This window comes from Oncorhynchus clarkii, unplaced genomic scaffold (genome assembly GCF_045791955.1).
Source record: "Oncorhynchus clarkii lewisi isolate Uvic-CL-2024 unplaced genomic scaffold, UVic_Ocla_1.0 unplaced_contig_3021_pilon_pilon, whole genome shotgun sequence".
NCBI classification, from domain to species: Eukaryota; Metazoa; Chordata; class Actinopteri; order Salmoniformes; family Salmonidae; genus Oncorhynchus; species Oncorhynchus clarkii.
Window position 1 is genome coordinate 1 of NW_027259404.1, and position 25,861 is coordinate 25,861.

A 25,861-nucleotide genomic window follows, 5' to 3' on the forward strand; every position below is an offset into this window, starting at 1 on the left:
GCAGGACTGAGGATAAGCGTTGCTGATTGGTTACCACGGTTATTCCAAGTCTTTATATTATTTAACTACGGTATATGTATTTGCCCAGAAAGTTTAGGATGTGCATATATCACCTTAGTTTTGTTGATGTCGTTGATCTCCCGTTGACTTCATGCTCCCCTATAACTTGTTTTAAGTAATCTCATCCCTTACATTTAATCAGTGTGAACTAATTAAGATCACATTGACTCCAATGTGTAGCTTTATAAGTAACAAAATCACATTTGTGATAAGATGATCTCAGAATCATGTCTCTGATTAGCCAATCATAGACATAGAGGTAGAATGACAAGATTACATTTCTATATTTGAGACAGAGGTAGAATGACTAGATTGTATTTCTATATTTTATTGGTTTCAGGCATTCCGTAAAGTTGTCTTGTATTCCATTTGTACTATTTCAATCAATTATTTGTATTCATATTGAAAATTAATATTATTACCAGGGATGGAAAATAAGATGGCCCTTTTCAAACATCGCAAGGCACAGATTTGTGGGGCGAATTTTACCCGGGCTAGTAGAAATCACAGTCTACTCGTCCGACAGTCCGGTGCCCAAAGTCCTGAAATTCCATCCCTGGTGTCATGTAACACAATATCTCAAACAAGCAAACGACTGAAATGAGATGATACCTCATTAACCCCTAAGGGGAAATTAGTTTGTCAACATGTTTATAAAAATCCAATAATAAATCCATTCCACCATTGTGATAGAGCACGTCTCTCTGCTGCCCTCTGGTGTTTATTGAGAGTTATGCTCATGTTCCTGCTGATACAGTACCCCATTATCGCTTCTCTCTGCTGTGTCACAAAGGGCACCCTATTCCCTATTTAGCGCACTAATTTTGACCAGAGCCCTATGCGCCCCTGGTGAAAAATAGTGCACTATATCTATCACCTTGTTTGCAGTACAGACCTCATTGTGGAAAAGGGAGATACTGATACAATCAGTTCCTCTGAGTCGCAGTTTAGTCATTAGTATCACTGCCAACAAGCACCTCATTTGGTCTAGATAAAGCCCACTGGGCACAGACGTAAGTTCAACGTCTAGTTTTGATAAAACATTTGGTTGAGTTTGTCCTCTAATGTGAATTCAATTTGAAATCAACAAATAATCTCACCATGTTATGTGAGATTTAGGTCAAAAGTTGGGTGAAAAAAAGACACATTGAACGTCATCACATTTTATTATTTTGTTTAAATGACATGGAGTTGAAACCTACAGGAGGGTTTCTCTCCAGGAACAGGGTTGGAGTTGAAACCTACAGGAGGGTTTCTCTCCAGGAACAGGGTTAGTGTGTAAACCTACAGGAGGGTCTCTCTCCAGGAACAGTGTTGGAGTTAAAACCTACAGGAGGGTTTCTCTCCAGGAACTGGGTTGGAGTTGAAACCTACAAGGAGAGTTTCTCTCCAGGAACTGGGTTGGAGTTGAAACCTACAGGAGGGTCTCTCTCCAGGAACAGTGTTGGAGTTGAAACCTACAGGAGGGTTTCTCTCCAGGAACAGGGTTGGAGTTGAAACCTACAGGAGGGTTTCTCTCCAGGAACAGGGTTGGAGTTGAAACCTACAGGAGTGTCTCTCCAGGAACAGGGTTGGAGTTGAAACCTACAGGAGGGTTTCTCTCCAGGAACAGGGTTGGAGTTGAAACCTACAGGAGGGTCTCTCTCTAGGAACAGGGTTGGAGTTGAAACCTACAGGAGGGTTTCTCTCCAGGAACAGGGTTAGTGTGTAAACCTACAAGAGGGTTTCTCTCCAGGAACAGGGTTAGTGTGTAAACCTACAAGAGGGTTTCTCTCCAGGAACAGGGTTAGTGTGTAAACCTACAGGAGGGTCTCTCTCCAGGAACTGGGTTGGAGTTGAAACCTACAGGAGGGTTTCTCTCCAGGAACTGGGTTGGAGTTGAAACCTACAGGAGGGTTTCTCTCCAGGAACTGGGTTGGAGTTAAAACCTACAGGAGGGTATCTCTCCAGGAACAGGGTTGGAGTTAAACCTACAGGAGGGTATCTCTCCAGGAACAGGGTTGGAGTTGAAACCTACAGGAGGGTCTCTCTCCAGGAACAGGGTTGGAGTTAAAACCTACAGGAGGATTTCTCTCCAGGAACAGTGTTGGAGTTTAAACCTACAGGAGGGTTTCTCTCCAGGAACAGGGTTGGAGTTAAAACCTACAGGAGGGTTTCTCTCCAGGAACAGTGTTGGAGTTGAAACCTACAGGAGGGTTTCTCTCCAGGAACTGGATTGGAGTTAAAAACTACAGGAGGGTTTCTCTCCAGGAACTGGGTTGGAGTTGAAACCTACAAGAGGGTTTCTCTCCAGGAACAGGGTTGGAGTTGAAACCTACAGGAGGGTTTCTCTCCAGGAACAGGGTTGGAGTTAAAACCTACAGGAGGGTCTCTCTCCAGGAACTGGGTTGGAGTTAAAACCTACAGGAGGGTTTCTCTCCAGGAACAGGGTTGGAGTTAAAACCTACAGGAGGGTCTCTCTCCAGGAACAGTGTTGGAGATAAAACCTACAGGAGGGTTTCTCTCCAGGAACAGGGTTGGAGTTAAAACCTACAGGAGGCTTTCTCTCCAGGAACAGGGTTGGAGTTAAAACCTACAGGAGGCTTTCTCTCCAGGAACAGGGTTGGAGTTAAAACCTACAGGAGGATCTCTCTCCAGGAACAGGGTTGGAGTTAAAACCTACAGGAGGCTTTCTCTCCAGGAACAGGGCTGGAGTTAAAATCTACAGGAGGGTTTCTCTCCAGGAACAGGGCTGGAGTTAAAATCTACAGGAGGGTTTCTCTCCAGGAACAGGGCTGGAGTTAAAACCTACAGGAGGGTTTCTCTCCAGGAACAGGGCTGGAGTGCCCTGGTCTACAATCTACAATCTTTTGTGACAGAATATCAGATAGCGGACCTTTGACAGTATGTCAAAATACTGCCTATGTGGAGAAGATGGATCTGTGTGTGTTGTGTAGAGCAGTAGGCTGCAGGTAATGATAGGTGTGATGACGTGGACAGGTCTGGACTGGTAGGACGTGGACAGCCAAGGGATTGAACCCAGATTATATAGTAAAAGGATAAACAGTCAAATCAAATCACGTCACTATTTATTTGGATCGGCGGTTGTATGGTTTGCTTGTATGACATCAAAGCCATATTTCCTATAATCATCACCACATTTAACCACAGCCTTAATTATATCTTTATTGTTAAAAGACTATTAAATAGTCTGATAAGTCAAATAAGATATTTCAATGATGTCACTACAGCACAATTGACTCTTGTGAGGACTACATACAGTGTGGTTGTTGCTGTTGTAACTAAATGCCATTGTACTTCTGTTACCATCGGAGATATTTTAATGTCAGCTCGAATAACAATGATTTAAAGTGATGTGAAGCTTGGCGAATGAGTAATCATCCCGCCCATAATATCTAGTCATGGCCTTCAGGTCAGCTTGTTAAACACTACCCCCTAGTGGACAAAAAGAGGTACTGTTCCAAACTCTACTAATTTACGAGAGGTTGTGTTTTATCGTCCTCGTGTCGCAGGGCGGTCCATATTTTGTCCCACACCTCCCTGTGAACAGAACCAGATCACAGAGCCGACGGTGAGAGAAATCATTTCTCTACTAATAATTTAGGTTGTTTTAATTTGGCCTGTATTTAGTCATATATTTTGCCAAGAGAGACCAGGGCCCGTATCCACAATGCGTCTTCGAGTAGGAGTGCTGATCTAGCATCAGTTTCAACTTTCAGATCATCATGGAAAAAATATTGTATGGGCAGATCCTAGATCTGCACTCCTACTATGAGACACTTTGTGGCTACAAGCCCTGGACCATGCCAGCAACAGGTATGTGTACTGTATATTCAGGGAGGATCTAACATTATGGTTAGGGGTTCTGGGTTAGTGGTTTAGGGGTTCTGGGTTAGGAGTTCTGAGTTAGTGGTTCTGGGTTAGTGGTTCTGTGTTAGTGGTTCTGGGTTATAGGTTAGGGGTTATGGGTAAGGTGTTATGGGTTAGGGGTTAAGGGTTAAGGTTTAGGGGTTAAGGTTTAGGGGTTAAGGGTTATGGGTTAAGGGTTAAGGTTTAGGGGTGCTAGGTTAAGGGTTAAGGGTTAGGGGTTAAGGGTTAGGGGTTAAGGGTTATGGGTTAAGGGTTAAGGTTTAGGGGTGCTAGGTTAAGGGTTAAGGGTTAAGGGTTAAGGGTTAGGGGTTACATTGTTAACATTTCTGAATCAATGTGTAATTGGGATGAGGATGATGAGGATGATGAGAATGGGAATCAATATCTTAACTGTCCCAATTGGGACATTTTTTGCCCCCCCCCCCCCCCCCCCCCCCCCCCCAAAAAAAAACAGTGTCAACCATACAACAGATTTACACAGAAGATACATAGTGAGATTGGTTCCAGTCTTAAAATGAGGATACGTACGCTTTCACATCCTCGCTTGTTGTCACTCTGTTCAGGATCATGTTGAGGTTGCTTTCCAGATCCTTCAAGACACAGTGAGACCAATGAGTATAGAAAATGCATTGTATATTCAATACAATTTAAATCAAATGTATTTTATTTACAGATACCCATCCTAAAACCACAAAGAGCTTTACAGATACCCATCCTAAAACCACAAACAGCTTTACAGATACCCATCCTAAAACCACAAAGAGCTTTACAGATACCCAGCCTAAATCCCGACAGAGTTTTACAGATACCCAGCCTAAATCCCGACAGAGCTTTACAGATACCCATCCTAAAACCACAAAGAGCTTTACAGATACCCAGCCTAAATCCCGACAGAGTTTTACAGATACCCAGCCTAAATCCCGACAGAGCTTTACAGATACCCATCCTAAAACCCCAACGAGCTTTACAGATACCCAGCCTAAATCCCCAAAGAGCTTTACAGATACCCATCCTGGGCAATGCAGAGGCAGAAGCAGAGTGGTTTGAGGGGAGGAACCAGGCCTGAAGGGGTGGAACCAGGCCTGATGAACCAGGCCTGAGGGGAGGAACCAGGCCTGAGGGGAGGAACCAGGCCTGAGGGGAGGAACCAGGCCTGAGGGGAGGAACCAGGCCTGAGGGGAGGAACCAGGCCTGAGGGGAGGAACAAGCGCTTGAAGGGGTGGAACAAGGCCTGAGGGGAGGAACCAGGCCTGAAGGGGTGGAACCAGGCCTGAGGGGAGGAACCAGGCCTGAGGGGAGGAACCAGGCCTGAGGGGAGGAACCAGGCCTGAGGGGAGGAACCAGGCCTGAGGGTAGGAACCAGGCCTGAGGGGTGGAACCAGGCCTGAGGGTAGGAACCAGGCCTGAAGGGGAGGAACCAGGCCTGAGGGGTGGAACCAGGCCTGAGGGGAGGAACCAGGCCTGAAGGGGTGGAACCAGGCCTGAGGGGAGGAACATTATCATCTCTGACCATTGGTCCACCTACACAGAGTACATATAGCACACGCAGCACAGTACATACAACACATACAGTACATACAGCACAGTACATACAGCACATACAGCACAGTACATACAACACATACAGTACATACAGCACAGTACATACAGCACATACAGCACAGTACATACAGCACATACAGCACAGTACATACAGTACATACAGCACAGTACATACAGCACAGCACATACAGCACATACAGCAGAGTACATACAGCACATACAGCACAGACAGTACAGCACAGACAGTACATACAGTACAGACAGTACATACAGTACATACAGCACATACATACAGTACATACAGCACAGACAGTACAGCACATACAGACAGTACATACAGTACATATGCACAGCACAGTCCAAACAGCACAGTACATACATACAGTACATACAATACATACATACAACACAGTACATACAGAACAGTATATACAGTACAGTATATACACACAGTACAGACAGTACAGTACATACAGAACAGTACATACAGAACAGTACATACAGTACAGTACACACATACAGTACATACAGCACATACATGCAATACAGTACACACAGTACATACATACAGCACATACAGTCAAGGAAAAATATGATGATATTTAAACTAGGTCAAAGTACTAAATGGCTTGCCTTGTTGGTGTTTCTGAAGCGTTCATTTGAGGCCAGTAGTCTCATGATCTCTCCCTGCAGGAGATAACAGACAAACACACACACACACACACACACACACACACACACACACACACACAGTACTCCAGTGAAATGCCCTACGATAAAGGGAGTCAGTCTGTACATTACCGATGATAAGCTGTTTGTACGAAGGCATACAAGGTCATAACATACGTGGAGAGTACAGCAGGACATAGGGCTATCCAACGTGTGTGTGTTTTGGTGAATGTGAGATATGTCCATCTCTGAAGGGCACATTAAATAACTTTGAAAATACGTTGACAGTAGTATTTTACCCAGTTCATCCAACACAGAACTATGACAACCATACTAGTACAAATGTTAAGAACTATAACAACCATGGAAATCCCTATTGGTGTCGTGGTTAATACCCCGTCTGGTGCTCCCCTAGTTGTAAATCCCTATTGGTGCTGTGGTTAATAACTCATCTGGTGCTCCCCTGGTTGTAAATCCCTATTGGTGTCGTGGTTAAATACCCTGTCTGGTGCTCCCCTGGTTGTAAATCCCTATTGGTGCTGTGGTTAAATACCCCGTCTGGTGCTCCCCTGGTTGTAAATCCCTATTGGTGCTGTGGTTAATAACTCATCTGGTGCTCCCCTGGTTGTAAATCCCTATTGGTGTCGTGGTTAAATACCCCGTCTGGTGCTCCCCTGGTTGTAAATCCCTATTGGTGCTGTGGTTAATAACTCATCTGGTGCTCCCCTGGTTGTAAATCCCTATTGGTGCCGTGGTTAAATACCCTGTCTGGTGCTCCCCGTTGTAAATCCCTATTGGTGCTGTGGTTAATACCCCGTCTGGTGCTCCCCGTTGTAAATCCCTATTGGTGCTCTGGTTAATACCCCGTCTGGTGCTCCCCTGGTTGTAAATCCCTATTGGTGCTGTGGTTAAATACCCCGTCTGGTGCTCCCCTGGTTGTAAATCCCTATTGGTGCTGTGGTTAATAACTCATCTGGTGCTCCCCTGGTTGTAAATCCCTATTGGTGTCGTGGTTAAATACCCTGTCTGGTGCTCCCCTGGTTGTAAATCCCTATTGGTGCTGTGGTTAATAACTCATCTGGTGCTCCCCTGGTTGTAAATCCCTATTGGTGCTGTGGTTAATACCCCGTCTGGTGCTCCCCTGGTTGTAAATCCCTATTGGTGCTGTGGTTAAATACCCTGTCTGGTGCTCCCCTGGTTGTAAATCCCTATTGGTGCTGTGGTTAATAACTCATCTGGTGCTCCCCTAGTTGTAAATCCCTATTGGTGCCGTGGTTAAATACCCTGTCTGGTGCTCCCCTGGTTGTAAATCCCTATTGGTGCTGTGGTTAATACCCCGTCTGGTGCTCCCCTGGTTGTAAATCCCTATTGGTGCTGTGGTTAATACCCCGTCTGGTGCTCCCCTAGTTGTAAATCCCTATTGGTGCTGTGGTTAATACCCCGTCTGGTGCTCCCCGTTGTAAATCCCTATTGGTGCTGTGGTTAATACCCCGTCTGGTGCTCCCCGTTGTAAATCCCTATTGGTGCTGTGGTTAATACCCCATATGGTGCTCCCCTGGTTGTAAATCCCTATTGGTGCTGTGGTTAATACCCCGTCTGGTGCTCCCCTAGTTGTAAATCCCTATTGGTGCTGTGGTTAATACCCCGTCTGGTGCTCCCCGTTGTAAATCCCTATTGGTGCTGTGGTTAATACCCCGTCTGGTGCTCCCCGTTGTAAATCCCTATTGGTGCCGTGGTTAATACCCCGTCTGGTGCTCCCCTGGTTGTAAATCCCTATTGGTGCTGTGGTTAATACCCCGTCTGGTGCTCCCCGTTGTAAATCCCTATTGGTGCTGTGGTTAATACCCCGTCTGGTGCTCCCCCAGTTGTAAATCCCTATTGGTGCCGTGGTTAATACCCCGTCTGGTGCTCCCCGTTGTAAATCCCTATTGGTGCTGTGGTTTAATACCCCGTCTGGGCCTGGACTTTGCTGCATGTCTCTTAAGACTAGTCTCTGATTTGCGACTGTACCTTAGAGTCTCTGATGCATCTCTCTGTAGCTCCTGTGGTGATGATGGACACCATCTTCTCCTTGAGTTCCTTCTGCAGCAGCTGGACCTCCTCCCACATTATCCACACCTGATAACACAGTACATACAGTACATAATGTACAGTACATACAGAACAGTACATACAGAACATACAGAACAGTACATACAGAACAGTACATACAGGACATACAGAACAGTACATACAGAACAGTACATACAAAACAGTACATACAGTACAGTACATACAGAACAGTACATACAGTACATTACATACAGAACAGTACATACAGTACATACAGAACAGTACATACAGAACAGTACATACAGTACATTACATACAGAACAGTACATACAGAACAGTACATACAAAACAGTACATACAGAACAGTACATACAGTACAGTACATACAGAACATACAGAACAGTACATACAGAACAGTACATACAGAACAGTACATACAGTACAGTACATACATAGCAGTACATACAGTACATACAGAACAGTACATACAGTACAGTACAGTACATACAGCACAGTACATACAGTACATACAGTACAGTACATACAGCACAGTACATACAGAACAGTACATACAGTACAGTACATACAGTATAGTACAGTACATACTGTACAGTACATACAGTACAGTGCATACGGAACAGAACAGAACAGTACATACAGTACATACAGTACAGTACATACAGTACAGTACATACAGAACAGTACATACAGTACAGTACATACAGTACAGTACATACAGAACAGTACATACAGTACATACAGAACAGTACATACAGAACAGTACATACAGAACAGTACATACAGTACATACAGAACAGTACATACAGTACATACAGTACAGTACATACAGAACAGTATACAGAACAGTATATACAGAACAGTATATACAGAACAGTACATACAGTACATACAGTACAGTACACACAGAACAGTATACAGAACAGTACATACAGTACAGTACATACAGAACAGTATACAGAACAGTACATACAGAACAGTACATACAGAACAGTACATACAGTACAGTACATACAGTACAGTACATACAATGATCCACACCTGATAATACATGCCATGTAGCAGACGCTTCTACCCAAACTGGTTGACAGTCATGCGTGTATAATTGTTTTCCGCATGTGTGGTCCTGAGAATCAAACCCACTATCCCGGCATTGCAAGCACAATACTATATTACTGAGCTACAGAGTACCACTACAGCCCTGTGTGTAGACTGAGCTACAGAGGACCACTACAGCCCTGTGTGTAGACTGAGCTACAGAGGACCACTACAGCCCTGTGTCTACACTGAGCTACAGAGGACCACTACAGCCCTGTGTGTAGACTGAGCTACAGAGTATCACTACAGCCCTGTGTCTACACTGAGCTACAGAGGACCACTACAGCCCTGTGTGTAGACTGAGCTACAGAGTATCACTACAGCCCTGTGTCTACACTGAGCTACAGAGGACCACTACAGCCCTGTGTGTAGACTGAGCTACAGAGGACCACTACAGCCCTGTGTGTAGACTGAGCTACAGAGTATCACTACAGCCCTGTGTCTACACTGAGCTACAGAGGACCACTACAGCCCTGTGTGTAGACTGAGCTACAGAGTATCACTACAGCCCTGTGTCTACACTGAGCTACAGAGGACCACTACAGCCCTGTGTGTAGACTGAGCTACAGAGGACCACTACAGCCCTGTGTGTAGACTGAGCTACAGAGGACCACTACAGCCCTGTGTGTAGACTGAGCTACAGAGTATCACTACAGCCCTGTGTCTACACTGAGCTACAGAGGACCACTACAGCCCTGTGTGTAGACTGAGCTACAGAGGACCACTACAGCCCTGTGTCTACACTGAGCTACAGAGGACCACTACAGCCCTGTGTGTAGACTGAGCTACAGAGGACCACTACAGCCCTGTGTCTACACTGAGCTACAGAGGACCACTACAGCCCTGTGTGTAGACTGAGCTACAGAGGACCACTACAGCCCTGTGTGTAGACTGAGCTACAGAGTATCACTACAGCCCTGTGTCTACAATGAGCTACAGAGGACCACTACAGCCCTGTGTGTAGACTGAGCTACAGAGTATCACTACAGCCCTGTGTCTACACTGAGCTACAGAGGACCACTACAGCCCTGTGTGTAGACTGAGCTACAGAGGACCACTACAGCCCTGTGTCTACACTGAGCTACAGAGGACCACTACAGCCCTGTGTGTAGACTGAGCTACAGAGTATCACTACAGCCCTGTGTCTACACTGAGCTACAGAGGACCACTACAGCCCTGTGTGTAGACTGAGCTACAGAGGACCACTACAGCCCTGTGTGTAGACTGAGCTACAGAGGACCACTACAGCCCTGTGTGTAGACTGAGCTACAGAGTATCACTACAGCCCTGTGTCTACACTGAGCTACAGAGGACCACTACAGCCCTGTGTGTAGACTGAGCTACAGAGGACCACTACAGCCCTGTGTCTACACTGAGCTACAGAGGACCACTACAGCCCTGTGTGTAGACTGAGCTACAGAGGACCACTACAGCCCTGTGTCTACACTGAGCTACAGAGGACCACTACAGCCCTGTGTGTAGACTGAGCTACAGAGTATCACTACAGCCCTGTGTCTACACTGAGCTACAGAGGACCACTACAGCCCTGTGTGTAGACTGAGCTACAGAGGACCACTACAGCCCTGTGTCTACACTGAGCTACAGAGGACCACTACAGCCCTGTGTGTAGACTGAGCTACAGAGTATCACTACAGCCCTGTGTCTACACTGAGCTACAGAGGACCACTACAGCCCGGTGTGTAGACTGAGCTACAGAGGACCACTACAGCCCTGTGTCTACACTGAGCTACAGAGGACCACTACAGCCCTGTGTGTAGACTGAGCTACAGAGTATCACTACAGCCCTGTGTCTACACTGAGCTACAGAGGACCACTACAGCCCTGTGTGTAGACTGAGCTACAGAGGACCACTACAGCCCTGTGTCTACACTGAGCTACAGAGGACCACTACAGCCCTGTGTGTAGACTGAGCTACAGAGTATCACTACAGCCCTGTGTCTACACTGAGCTACAGAGGACCACTACAGCCCTGTGTGTAGACTGAGCTACAGAGGACCACTACAGCCCTGTGTGTAGACTGGGCTACAGAGGACCTGATAGTTAGTGGTAACGCTCCCCACCGTCTCTCCATCTCCTGTTGTTTGTTATCTGTCTAAATGAAGCTTAAAATGACATAAATGACTCTCGTTTACAAAAACAAAATAATAATAATAAAAAATAAAATAAAAAGATATACTGATATATTATGTGTATTATGTATATTATGTTCCATACCTGACGTCTCTTAGGCTGGACACGATCTATAAAGGAGATCGGCCCTTCACCTGGCCTCAACAGCCCTGGCAGGGTGGCCTCCTTATGGAGCCCTGGCATCAATCAATCAACCAATGAATCAATAAATCAATCATGAATTCAACAAATTAATAAACAAACCAATCAATTAATACATCAAACAAACCAATCAACCAACCAACGAATCAATTACATTCCAATACATCAAACAAACCAATCAAACCAATTCATTATTCATCACGCAAACCATTCAATCAACAATCAAACAAACACAGCAATACATCAACTAAACAACAACAACAAAAATCAATCAACCTTCATCATCTGGGGTTTCCATGACTCTGTCACGTACGTTCTGAAACTGATTCCTGACTCTGGGGAAACAGACAATAGGCACGAATACAATCAAATTAAAAATTAAGTCAAGTCAAAAAATGTTTTGTCAAAGTGCATTATATCGCACAAGCTCTCAATATACTTTACAAAGGAAATCAATACATTTTAAAACTACGAATTCAATACAAGTTTTTTGGAATAAAAGGTTTTTAGTATTCTATGTTTTGAACAAAAGCAGAGTATTTGTATTACATCAACTACTAGAGCTAGATTAAATCCGCAGCGCGGAAGATCCGCGTTCTAGAGGGATAGATATTTAAAATAAATGTTCACGCATTCAAGTAGACTGGGGTAAAATAGATAATCAGATGGTGTTAGCTAAGGGAGGGGGGGGGGTGGGGACTTGAGATTGTTGAGTGAAGTTCAATCTAGTGCTTCTCTGCACGGGCTGATATTTATTCTGTGCGGCAGTACCGGGGGGGAGCTGTACGCCTGCGCACGCAGTTTAGAGGGAACATTGGTAGAAAGCAAGTTTTTACTGATCAAAATAACAACACAATGTGTGGTCAAAGACTAGGTAACTTTAGTTGTATTCACGATCTGGTTACCTATAAACATAGTTACAGTTTTTAAATAAAAAATAAAAACTTATTTATTAACTTATTTCCAGATACTTTCTAAACGACCCACAAATCACTATTTCTCAAAGTCATACGGACAATCTACTCTGCGTTAACTTTATCAAGCTGGCTAACGTTAGCCACTAGCCATGCAGACAGAATGTTGGCAGTGGTGAGCTACAATCTATCAATCACGAGGAGGTATGATGTGAACAACCGATCAGATTCCCCACGCAGCGTGGGGGCCGCATGATCTCCATGAAGTAGGCTACCAGAGTTTTTCAACCTTGTCTCAGTACTAGTGCGCAACATTAGCTGACTCACTGTGCCGTTGTTATCATTTCCATCTGCCTAGAGCCGTCCTCTAATCACCCTCTTAATGTTGGCTCTTCTCGTCTCCTCCTATACCCTTGTCGTGTCTTTGGCTATGCCGGATTAAGTGATATGACATGCTATTCTATAAAATCCTTTCTCTGTAATTAATATTACCTGATTGAGCTAATCATGTAAATGTAATTAACTAGAAAGTTGGGGCACCACGAAATAATATTTATAGAGCTGTTATCTTCCGAATAAACTCTTAAAGACCTAATAATATTTTACATCAATAGCAGTCAAAATTAATCGTCACCTTATTTCAGTCTCATCTGTAAGTTGTAAATTCTTGGTTATCTTCACTACCCCTGGCTAACAAGTTGAATCAGCAATACAAAATTGGGTTTAATCATTTATTTACTAAATACCTAACTAATCACACAGAATTACATATACACAGAATGAATCATACCATGATTACAAATTATGTCATAAAGGAAAACGTCCCTAGCGGACGGAACAGATATGACAGCTGGTTACACAAAGAAAAGGGGGCTGAGTTTGAGTGAAAGAGCGGGAAAACTGAAGAACAAAGGGAGAAGCGATGTCTCTATCGGGCCGTAGGCAGCTACTCTATCGTAAATACAGAATCTTATACATTCTAAATTACCGTCCATTTAGAAAAGGAAAATGCAATGAATATTTACTCTGAGCTGCGCTTCAATAGGTTGGTGGTAGATGGAAGGCTGAGTTGCCCAAGAGTTCCTCCATCCTTTGAAGAATGTCTCTGGTGGTAAACTGTATTCGATTTAGTAACGTCGTTGTGTGGTAGACGGTATACTCTGTCTGTCCTTTCCCAGTCCACGCTTGGCGGCTGGAGTGAATCAGAGTTCAAAGTTCATACCCCGTTGCCATGCTTATATGCTCATGCTATATTCTGGCTGGTATTGTCGAAATTCATCATATTCGACGTGTTGATCGTCCTAATCCCGTGGGTATTCAATGCTAATTTTGTTAGGTAGCTGAGATTGGCTTTGCTCTGTAGGTGTCACCTGCCCTTCTAACGTCAAGGCCGTCGCCTTAATGTCCCCGGAACAGGAAGTTATATTGTCGTCAAGGCTTTATATAGGAAAGGAGAGGAGGGCGTGTTTCATAGTTTATAACCAATGTTTCTTCACGTGGGCGGGTCACTGAGTCGGGCCTAATTCACTCATGAAAACCCAACTCACATTTTAGAAGCTAAAATCACATTTCATCCCCTCACAAATAATTTCATATTCAAACATTTAAATTGCACAACAATTCCATGTGAATCTGATAACTATAATGTGTAGACTTTCCACTGTACAGTTTATGTCATCCTATCATTGATAAGAATGTCTCCGATGAAAACCGAACTGACATCATATTCATTAAGTACCACCGCATATGTTCAATTGTTCGGATTACCAGAATATAGTTCATTTCCCCCCACATTCTGATGTTCCCAGAATCTCTATGTTAACCAAGGGATTTTCAATAGTCACATCAGTAGGGTAGAGAGAGGAAAAAAGGGGGCGAGGTATTTATGACTGTCATAAAGCTACCCACAGGCCAGCGTCATGACACCCTGTACCCCCTCTGTCTTATTGTTGACTCTTCTCCTCGTCTTCTCTTCGTCTCCTCCTATACCCTGAACCCTGTCTTATTGTTGGCTCTTCTCCTCGTCTCCTCCTATACCCTGAACCCCCTCTGTCTTATTGTTGACTCTTCTCCTCGTCTCCTCCTATACCCTGAACCCCCTCTGTTTTATTGTTGACTCTTCTCCTCGTCTCCTCCTATACCCTGAACCCCCTCTGTCTTAATGTTGACTCTTCTCCTCATCTCCTCCTATACCCTGAACCCTGTCTTATTGTTGACTCTTCTCCTTGTCTCCTCCTATACCCTGAACCCTGTCTTATTGTTGACTCTCCCCTCGTCTCCTCCTATACCCTGAACCCCCTCTGTCTTAATGTTGACTCTTCTCCTCGTCTCCTCCTATACCCTGAACCCCCACTGTCTTATTGTTGACTCTTCTCTTCTCCTCGTCTCATCCTATACCCTGAACCCTGTCTTATTGTTGACTCTTCTCCTCGTCTCATCCTATACCCTGAACCCTGTCTTAATGTTGACTCTTTTCCTCGTCTCCTCCTATACCATGAACCCCCACTGTCTTATTGTTGACTCTTCTCCTCGTCTCCTCCTATACTCTGAACCCCCTCTGTCTTATTGTTGACTCTTTTCCTCGTCTCCTCCTATACCCTGAACCCCCTCTGTCTTATTGTTGACTCTTCTCCTCGTCTCCTCCTATACCCTGAACCCTGTCTTATTGTTGACTCTTCTCCTCGTCTCCTCCTATACCCTGAACCCTGTCTTAATGTTGACTCTTCTCCTCGTCTCCTCCTATACCCTGAACCCCCTCTGTATTATTGTTGACTCTTCTCCTCGTCTCCTCCTATACCCTGAACCCTGTCTTATTGTTGACTCTTCTCCTCGTCTCCTCCTATACCCTGAACCCCCACGGTCTTATTGTTGACTCTTCTCCTCGTCTCCTCCTATACCCTGAACCCTGTCTTATTGTTGACTCTTCTCCTCGTCTCCTCCTATACCCTGAACCCTGTCTTATTGTTGACTCTTCTCCTCGTCTCCTCCCATACCCTGAACCCCCACGGTCTTATTGTTGACTCTTCTCCTCGTCTCCTCCTATACCCTGAACCCTGTCTTATTGTTGACTCTTTTCCTCGTCTCCTCCTATACCCTGAACCCCCACTGCCTTATTGTTAACTCTTTCCCGTCGTCTCCTGTGCTCATTGCGCCTCTGTAATATATCTACTGTGGATTTACCTTAGTATATTGCTTTTGGATTAGTTTACTCTCCCCTGGCCGGTGCCTCTGAAGCTTCTCTCTCCTTGGCTCCTCTTTGGTAGCTAGCTCAGCCGTTAATCGGTAAGTCTCCGCTCTCTCTACTCTATATCTGCTGTCTTTTCGTTGTTGTTATATTCTGTGGGTTCCTGCCTCTGCTAGACTAGTTGGGGTTGTTCTCTGGCTTACTACTTAGCCATGTCGACTGTAGTGGTTGGCTAGCTGAGCTAAACTTTACTAACTTTAGCTGGCTAGCTTGCTGGCTAAGATAACTGCACGTACCAGTAACATTCTTTGATAACTGGTTAGATAGATATAACTGGTTATGTATTTCCAAAACATTGATTTACGTTAATTGAGCTGTAAGCTAGGTGTTGATAGCAACTGGCTGACTCATGCAGAGCTAACCTAACGTTAGCAGGCGGGTGGGGTTAACGTTAGCAGGCGGGTAGGGTTAACGTTAGCAGGCGGGTAGGGTTAGCAGGCGGGTAGGGTTAACGTTAGCAGGCGGGTAGGGTTAACGTTAGCAGGCGGGTGGGGTTAACGTTAGCAGGCGGGTGGGGTTAACGTTAGCAGGCGGGTAGGGTTAACGTTAGCAGGCGGGTAGGGTTAACGTTAGCAGGCGGGTAGGGTTAACGTTAGCAGGCGGGTAGGGTTAACGTTAGCAGGCGGGTAGGGTTAACGTTAGCAGGCTAGTTGGCTAGCAACCTTGTAAGCTGATTTGCAACAATAAATTAATAAAGTATTAGCTTGTACGTTGTCTAAAAAGGTTATTGAAACCAGTAGTCAATGAGTGCAAAGATTTTGTTTAATGTGAAGTTGTACATTTGAAGTTATTTCTGTTGGAGTTCACATTATCGGGAATAAGCTGACTTTGCAGGTCCTCCATATTACGTCACACCCCGCAGAGACAGTTTCCGGCATGACTTTGGCATTCTGATTGGTTTTATGCAATAACTCGAAAAATAGAGATGTGAAGTGCAACTTTGCATTGGGACTTTTGATGTGTATACTAATGCAAATCCATAATGTTACACGTGGTTACGTTTATGCTACCTGCCCTTTAAATTGTGCTACAATGACGATCTTCTGACCTACGGACTGAATTTAGACCCTAGTACGGTGTATTCCAGTATATATATATATATATATATATATATATCCATTCCCTCAGAGACCCATCCATACCTGTCATTCTCCTCCAGGGCCCTCTGCGCCTCCTCTCCCAGCCTGGACACCTCGTTGCCAGCTTCCTCCAGATCCTCTGCCCCTACGATGGCCAGACCACCCAGCAGAGCCAGCTCAGACTGACCACACCACAGAGAGGAGGAGGGATAAAATACTCAATGAAGATCAGTACAGTGTAGTGCACTGCTGGTTTCCTATTCCACCGGATCATTCATTGTACCTACCTGGTGTCCCAGGTCTAAAATCAGTCCCTGATTAGAGGGGAATCACCCACCTGGTGTCCCAGGTCTAAAATCAGTCCCTGATTAGAGGGGAATCACCTACCTGGTGTCCCAGGTCTAAAATCAGTCCCTGGTTAGAGGGGAACCTGGTGTCCCAGGTCTAAATCAGTCCCTGATTAGAGGGGAATCACCTACCTGGTGTCCCAGGTCTAAAATCAGTCCCTGGTTAGAGGGGAACCTGGTGTCCCAGGTCTAAATCAGTCCCTGATTAGAGGGGTAGGAATGACAAAAAGCAGTGGAACTGGCTTCGAGGTCCTGATTGGAATTTGAGGGTATAGAGGTCTTAAATAGGGGTTACAGTAGTCAATCAAAAGCTCAACTGGTGTCAGTACAGACCTCCATATGCAGCGAAAGCACAATAACTGAATAAGATTTCCATATAATTAGGCTACAAATAAACTAGAAAAAAATCTGAATGTGTATGTAATATTTACCAAGTCCTCGAGAGATGTCTGGGAGTCCAGAATAGAGTTGAGGTACAGATCGTAGTCTGTCTGGAAAGCCGAAGGGAGAAACACAGATTGAAGAATAATAATAACAACAATAACAACAACAACAATAATAATGATATTAATAAGAATAATAACAATAATAATAACAAGAATAATAATGATACTAATAAGAATAATAACAATAATAATAATAACAGCAATCATAATAACAATAATAATAACATTAATAACAACAACAATAATAACAATAATAATAACATTAATAATAACAACAACAACAATAATAACAATAATAATAACAACAATAATAATAATGATACTAATAAGAATAATAACAATAATAATAATGATACTAATAATAATAATAATAACAATAATAATAATGATACTAATAATAATAATAATAATAACAATAATAATAATAACAATAATAACAATAATATTTATTTTTTATTTTGGATTGGATTTTTTGAGCGCCTTTCTACCAAATGAAGTACTCAAAGCACTTTACATGAAAGGAAACTATTCTCTAATTCAGGGGACTGTCAGTCTCTCAGGCTCCCAGTCCCTATTCTCTAATTCAGGGGTCTGTCAGTCTCTCAGGCTCCCAGTCCCTATTCTCTAATTCAGGGGACTGTCAGTGTCTCAGGCTCCCAGTCCCTATTCTCTAATTCAGGGGACTGTCAGTCTCTCAGGCTCCCAGTCCCTATTCTCTAATTCAGGGGACTGTCAGTCTCTCAGGCTCCCAGTCCCTATTCTCTAATTCAGGGGTCTGTCAGTCTCTCAGGCTCCCAGTCCCTATTCTCTAATTCAGGGGACTGTCAGTCTCTCAGGCTCCCAGTCCCTATTCTCTAATTCAGGGGACTGTCAGTCTCTCAGGCTCCCAGTCCCTATTCTCTAATTCAGGGGTCTGTCAGTCTCTCAGGCTCCCAGTCCCTATTCTCTAATTCAGGGGACTGTCAGTCTCTCAGGCTCCCAGTCCCTATTCTCTAATTCAGGGGACTGTCAGTCTCTCAGGCTCCCAGTCCCTATTCTCTAATTCAGGGGACTGTCAGTCTCTCAGGCTCCCAGTCCCTATTCTCTAATTCAGGGGACTGTCAGTCTCTCAGGCTCCCAGTCCCTATTCTCTAATTCAGGGGTCTGTCAGTCTCTCAGGCTCCCAGTCCCTATTCTCTAATTCAGGGGACTGTCAGTGTCTCAGGCTCCCAGTCCCTATTCTCTAATTCAGGGGACTGTCAGTCTCTCAGGCTCCCAGTCCCTATTCTCTAATTCAGGGGTCTGTCAGTCTCTCAGGCTCCCAGTCCCTATTCTCTAATTCAGGGGTCTGTCAGTCTCTCAGGCTCCCAGTCCCTATTCTCTAATTCAGGGGTCTGTCAGTCTCTCAGGCTCCCAGTCCCTATTCTCTAATTCAGGGGACTGTCAGTCTCTCAGGCTCCCAGTCCCTATTCTCTAATTCAGGGGACTGTCAGTCTCTCAGGCTCCCAGTCCCTATTCTCTAATTCAGGGGACTGTCAGTGTCTCAGGCTCCCAGTCCCTATTCTCTAATTCAGGGGTCTGTCAGTCTCTCAGGCTCCCAGTCCCTATTCTCTAATTCAGGGGACTGTCAGTGTCTCAGGCTCCCAGTCCCTATTCTCCAATTCAGGGGACTGTCAGTCTCTCAGGCTCCCAGTCCCTATTCTCTAATTCAGGGGTCTGTCAGTCTCTCAGGCTCCCAGTCCCTATTCTCTAATTCAGGGGTCTGTCAGTCTCTCAGGCTCCCAGTCCCTATTCTCTAATTCAGGGGTCTGTCAGTCTCTCAGGCTCCCAGTCCCTATTCTCTAATTCAGGGGACTGTCAGTGTCTCAGGCTCCCAGTCCCTATTCTCTAATTCAGGGGACTGTCAGTCTCTCAGGCTCCCAGTCCCTATTCTCTAATTCAGGGGACTGTCAGTCTCTCAGGCCCCCAGTCCCTATTCTCTAATTCAGGGGACTGTCAGTGTCTCAGGCTCCCAGTCCCTATTCTCTAATTCAGGGGACTGTCAGTGTCTCAGGCTCCCAGTCCCTATTCTCTAATTCAGGGGACTGTCAGTCTCTCAGGCTCCCAGTCCCTATTCTCTAATTCAGGGGACTGTCAGTCTCTCAGGCTCCCAGTCCCTATTCTCTAATTCAGGGGTCTGTCAGTCTCTCAGGCTCCCAGTCCCTATTCTCTAATTCAGGGGACTGTCAGTTTCTCAGGCTCCCAGTCCCTATTCTCTAATTCAGGGGTCTGTCAGTCTCTCAGGCTCCCAGTCCCTATTCTCTAATTCAGGGGACTGTCAGTCTCTCAGGCTCCCAGTCCCTATTCTCTAATTCAGGGGTCTGTCAGTCTCTCAGGCTCCCAGTCCCTATTCTCTAATTCAGGGGTCTGTCAGTCTCTCAGGCTCCCAGTCCCTATTCTCTAATTCAGGGGTCTGTCAGTCTCTCAGGCTCCCAGTCCCTATTCTCTAATTCAGGGGACTGTCAGTCTCTCAGGCTCCCAGTCCCTATTCTCTAATTCAGGGGACTGTCAGTCTCTCAGGCTCCCAGTCCCTATTCTCTAATTCAGGGGACTGTCAGTCTCTCAGGCTCCCAGTCCCTATTCTCTAATTCAGGGGACTGTCAGTCTCTCAGGCTCCCAGTCCCTATTCTCTAATTCAGGGGACTGTCAGTGTCTCAGGCTCCCAGTCCCTATTCTCTAATTCAGGGGTCTGTCAGTCTCTCAGGCTCCCAGTCCCTATTCTCTAATTCAGGGGACTGTCAGTGTCTCAGGCTCCCAGTCCATATTCTCTAATTCAGGGGACTGTCAGTCTCTCAGGCTCCCAGTCCCTATTCTCTAATTCAGGGGACTGTCAGTGTCTCCGGCTCCCAGTCCATATTCTCTAATTCAGGGGACTGTCAGTCTCTCAGGCTCCCAGTCCCTATTCTTTAATTCAGGGGACTGTCAGTCTCTGAGGCTCCCAGTCCCTATTCTCTAATTCAGGGGACTGTCAGTCTCTCAGGCTCCCAGTCCCTATTCTCTAATTCAGGGGTCTGTCAGTCTCTCAGGCTCCCAGTCCCTATTCTCTAATTCAGGGGTCTGTCAGTCTCTCAGGCTCCCAGTCCCTATTCTCTAATTCAGGGGTCTGTCAGTCTCTCAGGCTCCCAGTCCCTATTCTCTAATTCAGGGGACTGTCAGTCTCTCAGGCTCCCAGTCCCTATTCTCTAATTCAGGGGACTGTCAGTCTCTCAGGCTCCCAGTCCCTATTCTCTAATTCAGGGGACTGTCAGTCTCTCAGGCTCCCAGTCCCTATTCTCTAATTCAGGGGACTGTCAGTCTCTCAGGCTCCCAGTCCCTATTCTCTAATTCAGGAGACTGTCAGTGTCTCAGGCTCCCAGTCCCTATTCTCTAATTCAGGGGTCTGTCAGTCTCTCAGGCTCCCAGTCCCTATTCTCTAATTCAGGGGACTGTCAGTGTCTCAGGCTCCCAGTCCATATTCTCTAATTCAGGGGACTGTCAGTCTCTCAGGCTCCCAGTCCCTATTCTCTAATTCAGGGGACTGTCAGTGTCTCCGGCTCCCAGTCCATATTCTCTAATTCAGGGGACTGTCAGTCTCTCAGGCTCCCAGTCCCTATTCTTTAATTCAGGGGACTGTCAGTCTCTGAGGCTCCCAGTCCCTATTCTCTAATTCAGGGGACTGTCAGTCTCTCAGGCTCCCAGTCCCTAGCCTCTAATTCATCCCATAACACATGCTTACCATGTGCTGCTGCTGAGTGGCGCCATGGAGGGAGAGAGGGAGAGGAGGAGAGGGAGAGAGGTAAGGGAGAGGAGAAGAGGGAGAAAGGAGAGGGAGAGGTGGAGAGGGAGAGAGGTGAGGGAGAGGAGGAGAGGGAGAGGAGGTAAGGGAGAGGAGGGAGGTAAGGGAGAGGAGGAGAGGGAGAGAGGGAGAGAGGTAAGGAAGAGGGAGAGGAGGAGAGGGAGAGAGGGAGAGGAGGTAAGGGAGAGGAGGGAGGTAAGGGAGAGGAGGAGAGGGAGAGGAGGAAAGGGAGAGGAGAAAAGGGAAATGAGGAGAGTGAGAGGTAAGGAGAGGAGAGGAAATGGAAAAACCTTGATTTCCCTGAGGATGTCTCTGAATACTGGCGAGCCTTCACAGACGTTGTTGAAGACGTCACTGAACACCCCCAGGCGGTCTCTACTGGGACAGCTCTGGTCTGACAGCCTCCTCAGCTCCTGGGGAATGAGACACACATCATATTGTACGGTAATAACTCACAGCTGTACCTGTGTGAAGTGAAGTGGAAGATGGGGAGAAACGCTATCTAGTGTTATGCTGAGCTCAACACCTTTGGGGGACTGAAGAACACTGTTGAACTGAACACCTCTAGGGGACTGAAGAATACTGGTGAACTCAACACCTTTGGGGGACTGAAGAACACTGTTGAACTCAACACCTCCAGGGGACTGAAGAATACTGCTGAGCTCAACACCTTTGGGGGACTGAAGAACACTGTTGAACTCAACACCTCCAGGGGACTGAAGAATACTGCTGAACTCAACACCTCTAGGGGACTGAAGAATACTGCTGAACTCAACACCTCTAGGGGACTGGAGAATACTGCTGAACTCAACACCTCTAGGGGACTGGAGAATACTACTGAACTCAACACCTCTAGGGGACTGGAGAATACTGCTGAACTCAACACCTCTAGGGGACTGGAGAATACTGGTGAACTCAACACCTCTAGGGGACTGAAGAATACTACTGAACTCAACACCTCCAGGGGACTGGAGGCCCTATAATTTACAGCATCTCTCGTACGCCTATTATTACCTATGGAGGATACGTACCACTTACATAGAAGTAACCCATAGGTTATCACGGTGTAATTAGTATGTTATGGTATTGCGTGATGTTTATACTGTACCGGGTCAAATTTGTACAACCAAAAAGAAACACGATAGTCTTCCCCACCTTCTCTAGCTTCCACTCGTAGACCTCAGCAGCCTTGTTCCCGCTGATCCAGTTCCTGTCCCTGAGGTCCTGCTTCCTCAGCACCCGTCTGTCAAAGTGTCTCATCATCCTCATCTGGTCCTTCTTGGTCAGGCCCCCCAGGTGAGACTGAGTGAACCAGTACCTGTAGATGGACCAGGTGAGACTGAGTGAACCAGTACCTATAGACGGACCAGGTGAGACTGACTGAACCAGTACCTATAGATGGACCAGGTGAGACTGACTGAACCAGTACCTGTAGATGGACCAGGTGTGACTGACTGAACCAGTACCTGTAAATGGACCAGGTGAGACTGAGTGAACCAGTACCTGTAAATGGACCAGGTGAGACTGACTGAACCAGTACCTGTAGATGGACCAGGTGAGACTGACTGAACCAGTACCTATAGATGGACCAGGTGAGACTGACTGAACCAGTACCTGTAAATGGACCAGGTGAGACTGAGTGAACCAGTACCTGTAAATGGACCAGGTGAGACTGAGTGAACCAGTACCTATATATGGACCAGGTGAGACTGACTGAACCAGTACCTGTAGATGGACCAGGTGAGACTGACTGAACCAGTACCTGTAGATGGACCAGGTGAGACTGACTGAACCAGTACCTGTAGATGGACCAGGTGAGACTGAGTGAACCAGTACCTGTAAATGGACCAGGTGAGACTGACTGAACCAGTACCTGTAGATGGACCAGGTGAGACTGACTGAACCAGTACCTGTAGATGGGAGTGATTAGAGGGACAATAGAGTGCTGAGTATCAGGCAGTTGGCAAGTTTGGTAGACTACTAATGACCATCAGCAGCATCAGACCTTGGAGAAGCCTAGTTACTGTGACTAAACAGTCACGTGGAATTTGACTGCGGTCATGATTCGTGACCGCCGGAGTTGGCGGTAATACGTTCACCCTAACAGCCCTAGTAATGATTTCACCGATTACACATAAATGAAGATAGTTCCTATATGATAGAGTGTTTGCGTTATTATCAAACTGATCTTGTGTCCTTTCTGTCGTCCTGTGAACCCCGTTCATTGCTGCTCACCGCTATATTTATTATTATTGCCCTTCCCTATCCTGGTTCCCCTCCTCAACACCTCCAGGAGGATTTGTCTGTGATACTACAGTGTTAATTATCATTATTACCGGTCCTGGTTCCCCTCAACACCTCCAGAAGGATTGGTCTGTGATACTACAGTGTTAATTATCATTATTACCTGTCCTGGTTCCCCTCAACACCTCCAGGAGGTTTTGTCTGTGATGCTATGCTGGGTTTGACCAGGAAGAGCTCAGAGGTGTCCAGAACCATCTTGAGCCTTGTTTTCCTCCTCCTCTCTCTTTCTTCTCCTTCCTCTCCCTTCGTTCCTCTCTGTGTGCCAGTAAGGCTCTCATGCTGCCCAGGCTTCAAGACTGTAGGTTTTAGCCCCTTGGCGACAGTGAAGTCAAACATGGCTTCAGTCATCTTCTCGATGTTGGCGGCCATCTTGGTTTGTCTCTGGAGGCGTTGCGTAAAAGGACAGGGACTCAGGCCTTCCTCCTCACCCTTCTCTCTGTCCTGGACCTAGAGATAATGAATATGTTGATGTTAGGTTTTGTTGTTGTTGTTGTATGTTGTTGTTGTTGTTATTGTGTCATTGTAAGCAGTGGTGTAATAGTAAATCAAATTGTTGGGTAAACGCTGCTCGCCCGTGAAAAAAATAAATGCTCTCTATACTTTCAATGCATTTTTCTGCTAAATGGTACTGAACATAGACAGAAAACAGTGGGGGAAAGACCTCAGACATCTCCCAGTTTGGTTCCTCTGTCCTCCTCCGGTGGGGCTGGTTCTGGCTCAGGGCGTAAGGGCTCAGGTGGCCACAGCTGTATGTTTGGATGTCAGCCTTGTGAGCCATCTCTGCCCCCAGGAGAAGGCTCTGGAGCTCCCGGCGTGCGTCAGATACCCTCAGCATCCGAGGCTTGTTAGGGGTGGTAGCCTTGGTAGACATGGCTGGCTGAGAGGAGGGCGTGAAGGAACTTGAATGTGGTATTGGAAAGATGTGTGCTTTTTGTTTGGTCATTGTAGGATAAATATTATGCCTCTTTAAGATGAAAGCAGTAACAGCAAGTCCCTCTTTCTGCTTTAAGGACTAGCATGTTAAATGTAGCAAAGTATTGCCGAGTGGGCTCCCGAGTGGCGCAGCAGTCTAAAGCACTGCATCTCAGTGAAAGAGGCATCACTTCAGTCCCTGGTTCAAATCCAGGCTGTATAACATCCGGCCGTGATTGGGAGTCCCATAGGGCGGTGCACAATTCACCATCATCGTAAATTAGAATTTGTTCTTAACTAATTTGCTTAGTTAAATAAATATATTGTCTACTCAGAATATCTATAGCCTATAACTTGCACATATTCTATTCGTTGACCTTATTGAAAGCTCTACCTAGAAACATGATTAGCATTTTGCTCTGTTAATAATTACACTGTATTTCACGGTAGATGTGCATCATGTACAGATTATTTGTCTAGCAAACACTGTAATTTGGTAAAGTGAAATCCATGACTTTACAGACATTCTGCTGTGCGATTGGCGCAACGCACGCACGCAGGCACGCAAATAAGTAAACTATAGCTAAACGTTTCTTGAGACGATATAAACATTCGCAGGAAATAACTACAGCAACATCATATTGCCGAAACATAATCTATTGTACTCACCCGCGTCTGTCTGCCCAGAGGTGAAGAGAAAATATCCCTCTTTTCCCCAGACGGTTGTCAGGGGATACCGCGCGTCAACACACGGTGGCGGAAGTTTATTTTATTTAACCTTTATTTTATCAGGGAGTCACACTGAGACCAAGGTCTCTTTTACAGATGAGCCCTGAATTATGTAGATTACAAAAAAAATACACACAACAAAATAAAAATACAAAATGCAAGCAGAAAGAAAGAAAAACACATTCATCAGTAAAAAGGTTCCTCAATCAGCGTTCTGAATTGGCCAAGAGGCACCAAAGCATCACATTTCAGAAAATGTTGAAGATTTTTATACAAATAAGGTGCAAGAAAAACTGAAAGCTGATTGGTTTACAGCCATGGTATATCAGACCATATACCACGGGTATGACAAAGCATTTATGTTTTACTGCTCTAATTACCTAGGTAACCAGTTGATAATAACAATAAGACTCCTCTTAGTTTTGTGGTAAATGGCCAATATACCACGGCTAAGGGCTGTATCCAGGCACTCCGAGTTGCGTCGCACGTAAG

General features: G+C 45.6%; 1 protein-coding gene across 1 annotated transcript; it reads right to left on the reverse strand.

The window, feature by feature from the left end:
* Positions 1-3,530: 3,530 nt before the first annotated feature.
* LOC139400130 (uncharacterized protein C6orf118-like) lies at positions 3,531-24,599 on the reverse strand. Its single transcript, XM_071145156.1, has 12 exons — positions 24,390-24,599; positions 23,832-24,175; positions 22,580-22,742; positions 21,715-21,837; positions 17,617-17,676; positions 16,902-17,020; positions 11,878-11,936; positions 11,545-11,636; positions 8,152-8,259; positions 6,106-6,159; positions 4,459-4,520; positions 3,531-3,600 (listed from the first exon to the last, which is right to left on the reverse strand). The coding sequence occupies exons 1-12, from the start codon at positions 24,597-24,599 to the stop codon at positions 3,531-3,533; spliced, it is 1,464 nt and encodes a 487-aa protein (XP_071001257.1).
* Positions 24,600-25,861: the final 1,262 nt, after the last annotated feature.

Excerpts from the sequence above, each read along its gene's own strand:
- LOC139400130 (XM_071145156.1), bottom strand. The coding sequence starts at position 24,599 with ATGTCTACCAAGGCTACCACCCCTAACAAGCCTCGGATGCTGAGGGTA. Across the intron at positions 24,176-24,389 it reads CAAACTGGGAGATGTCTGAG|GTCCAGGACAGAGAGAAGGG; the intron begins GTCTTTCCCCCA and ends CATTATCTCTAG. Across the intron at positions 17,677-21,714 it reads ACATCCTCAGGGAAATCAAG|ACAGACTACGATCTGTACCT; the intron begins GTTTTTCCATTT and ends TCGGCTTTCCAG.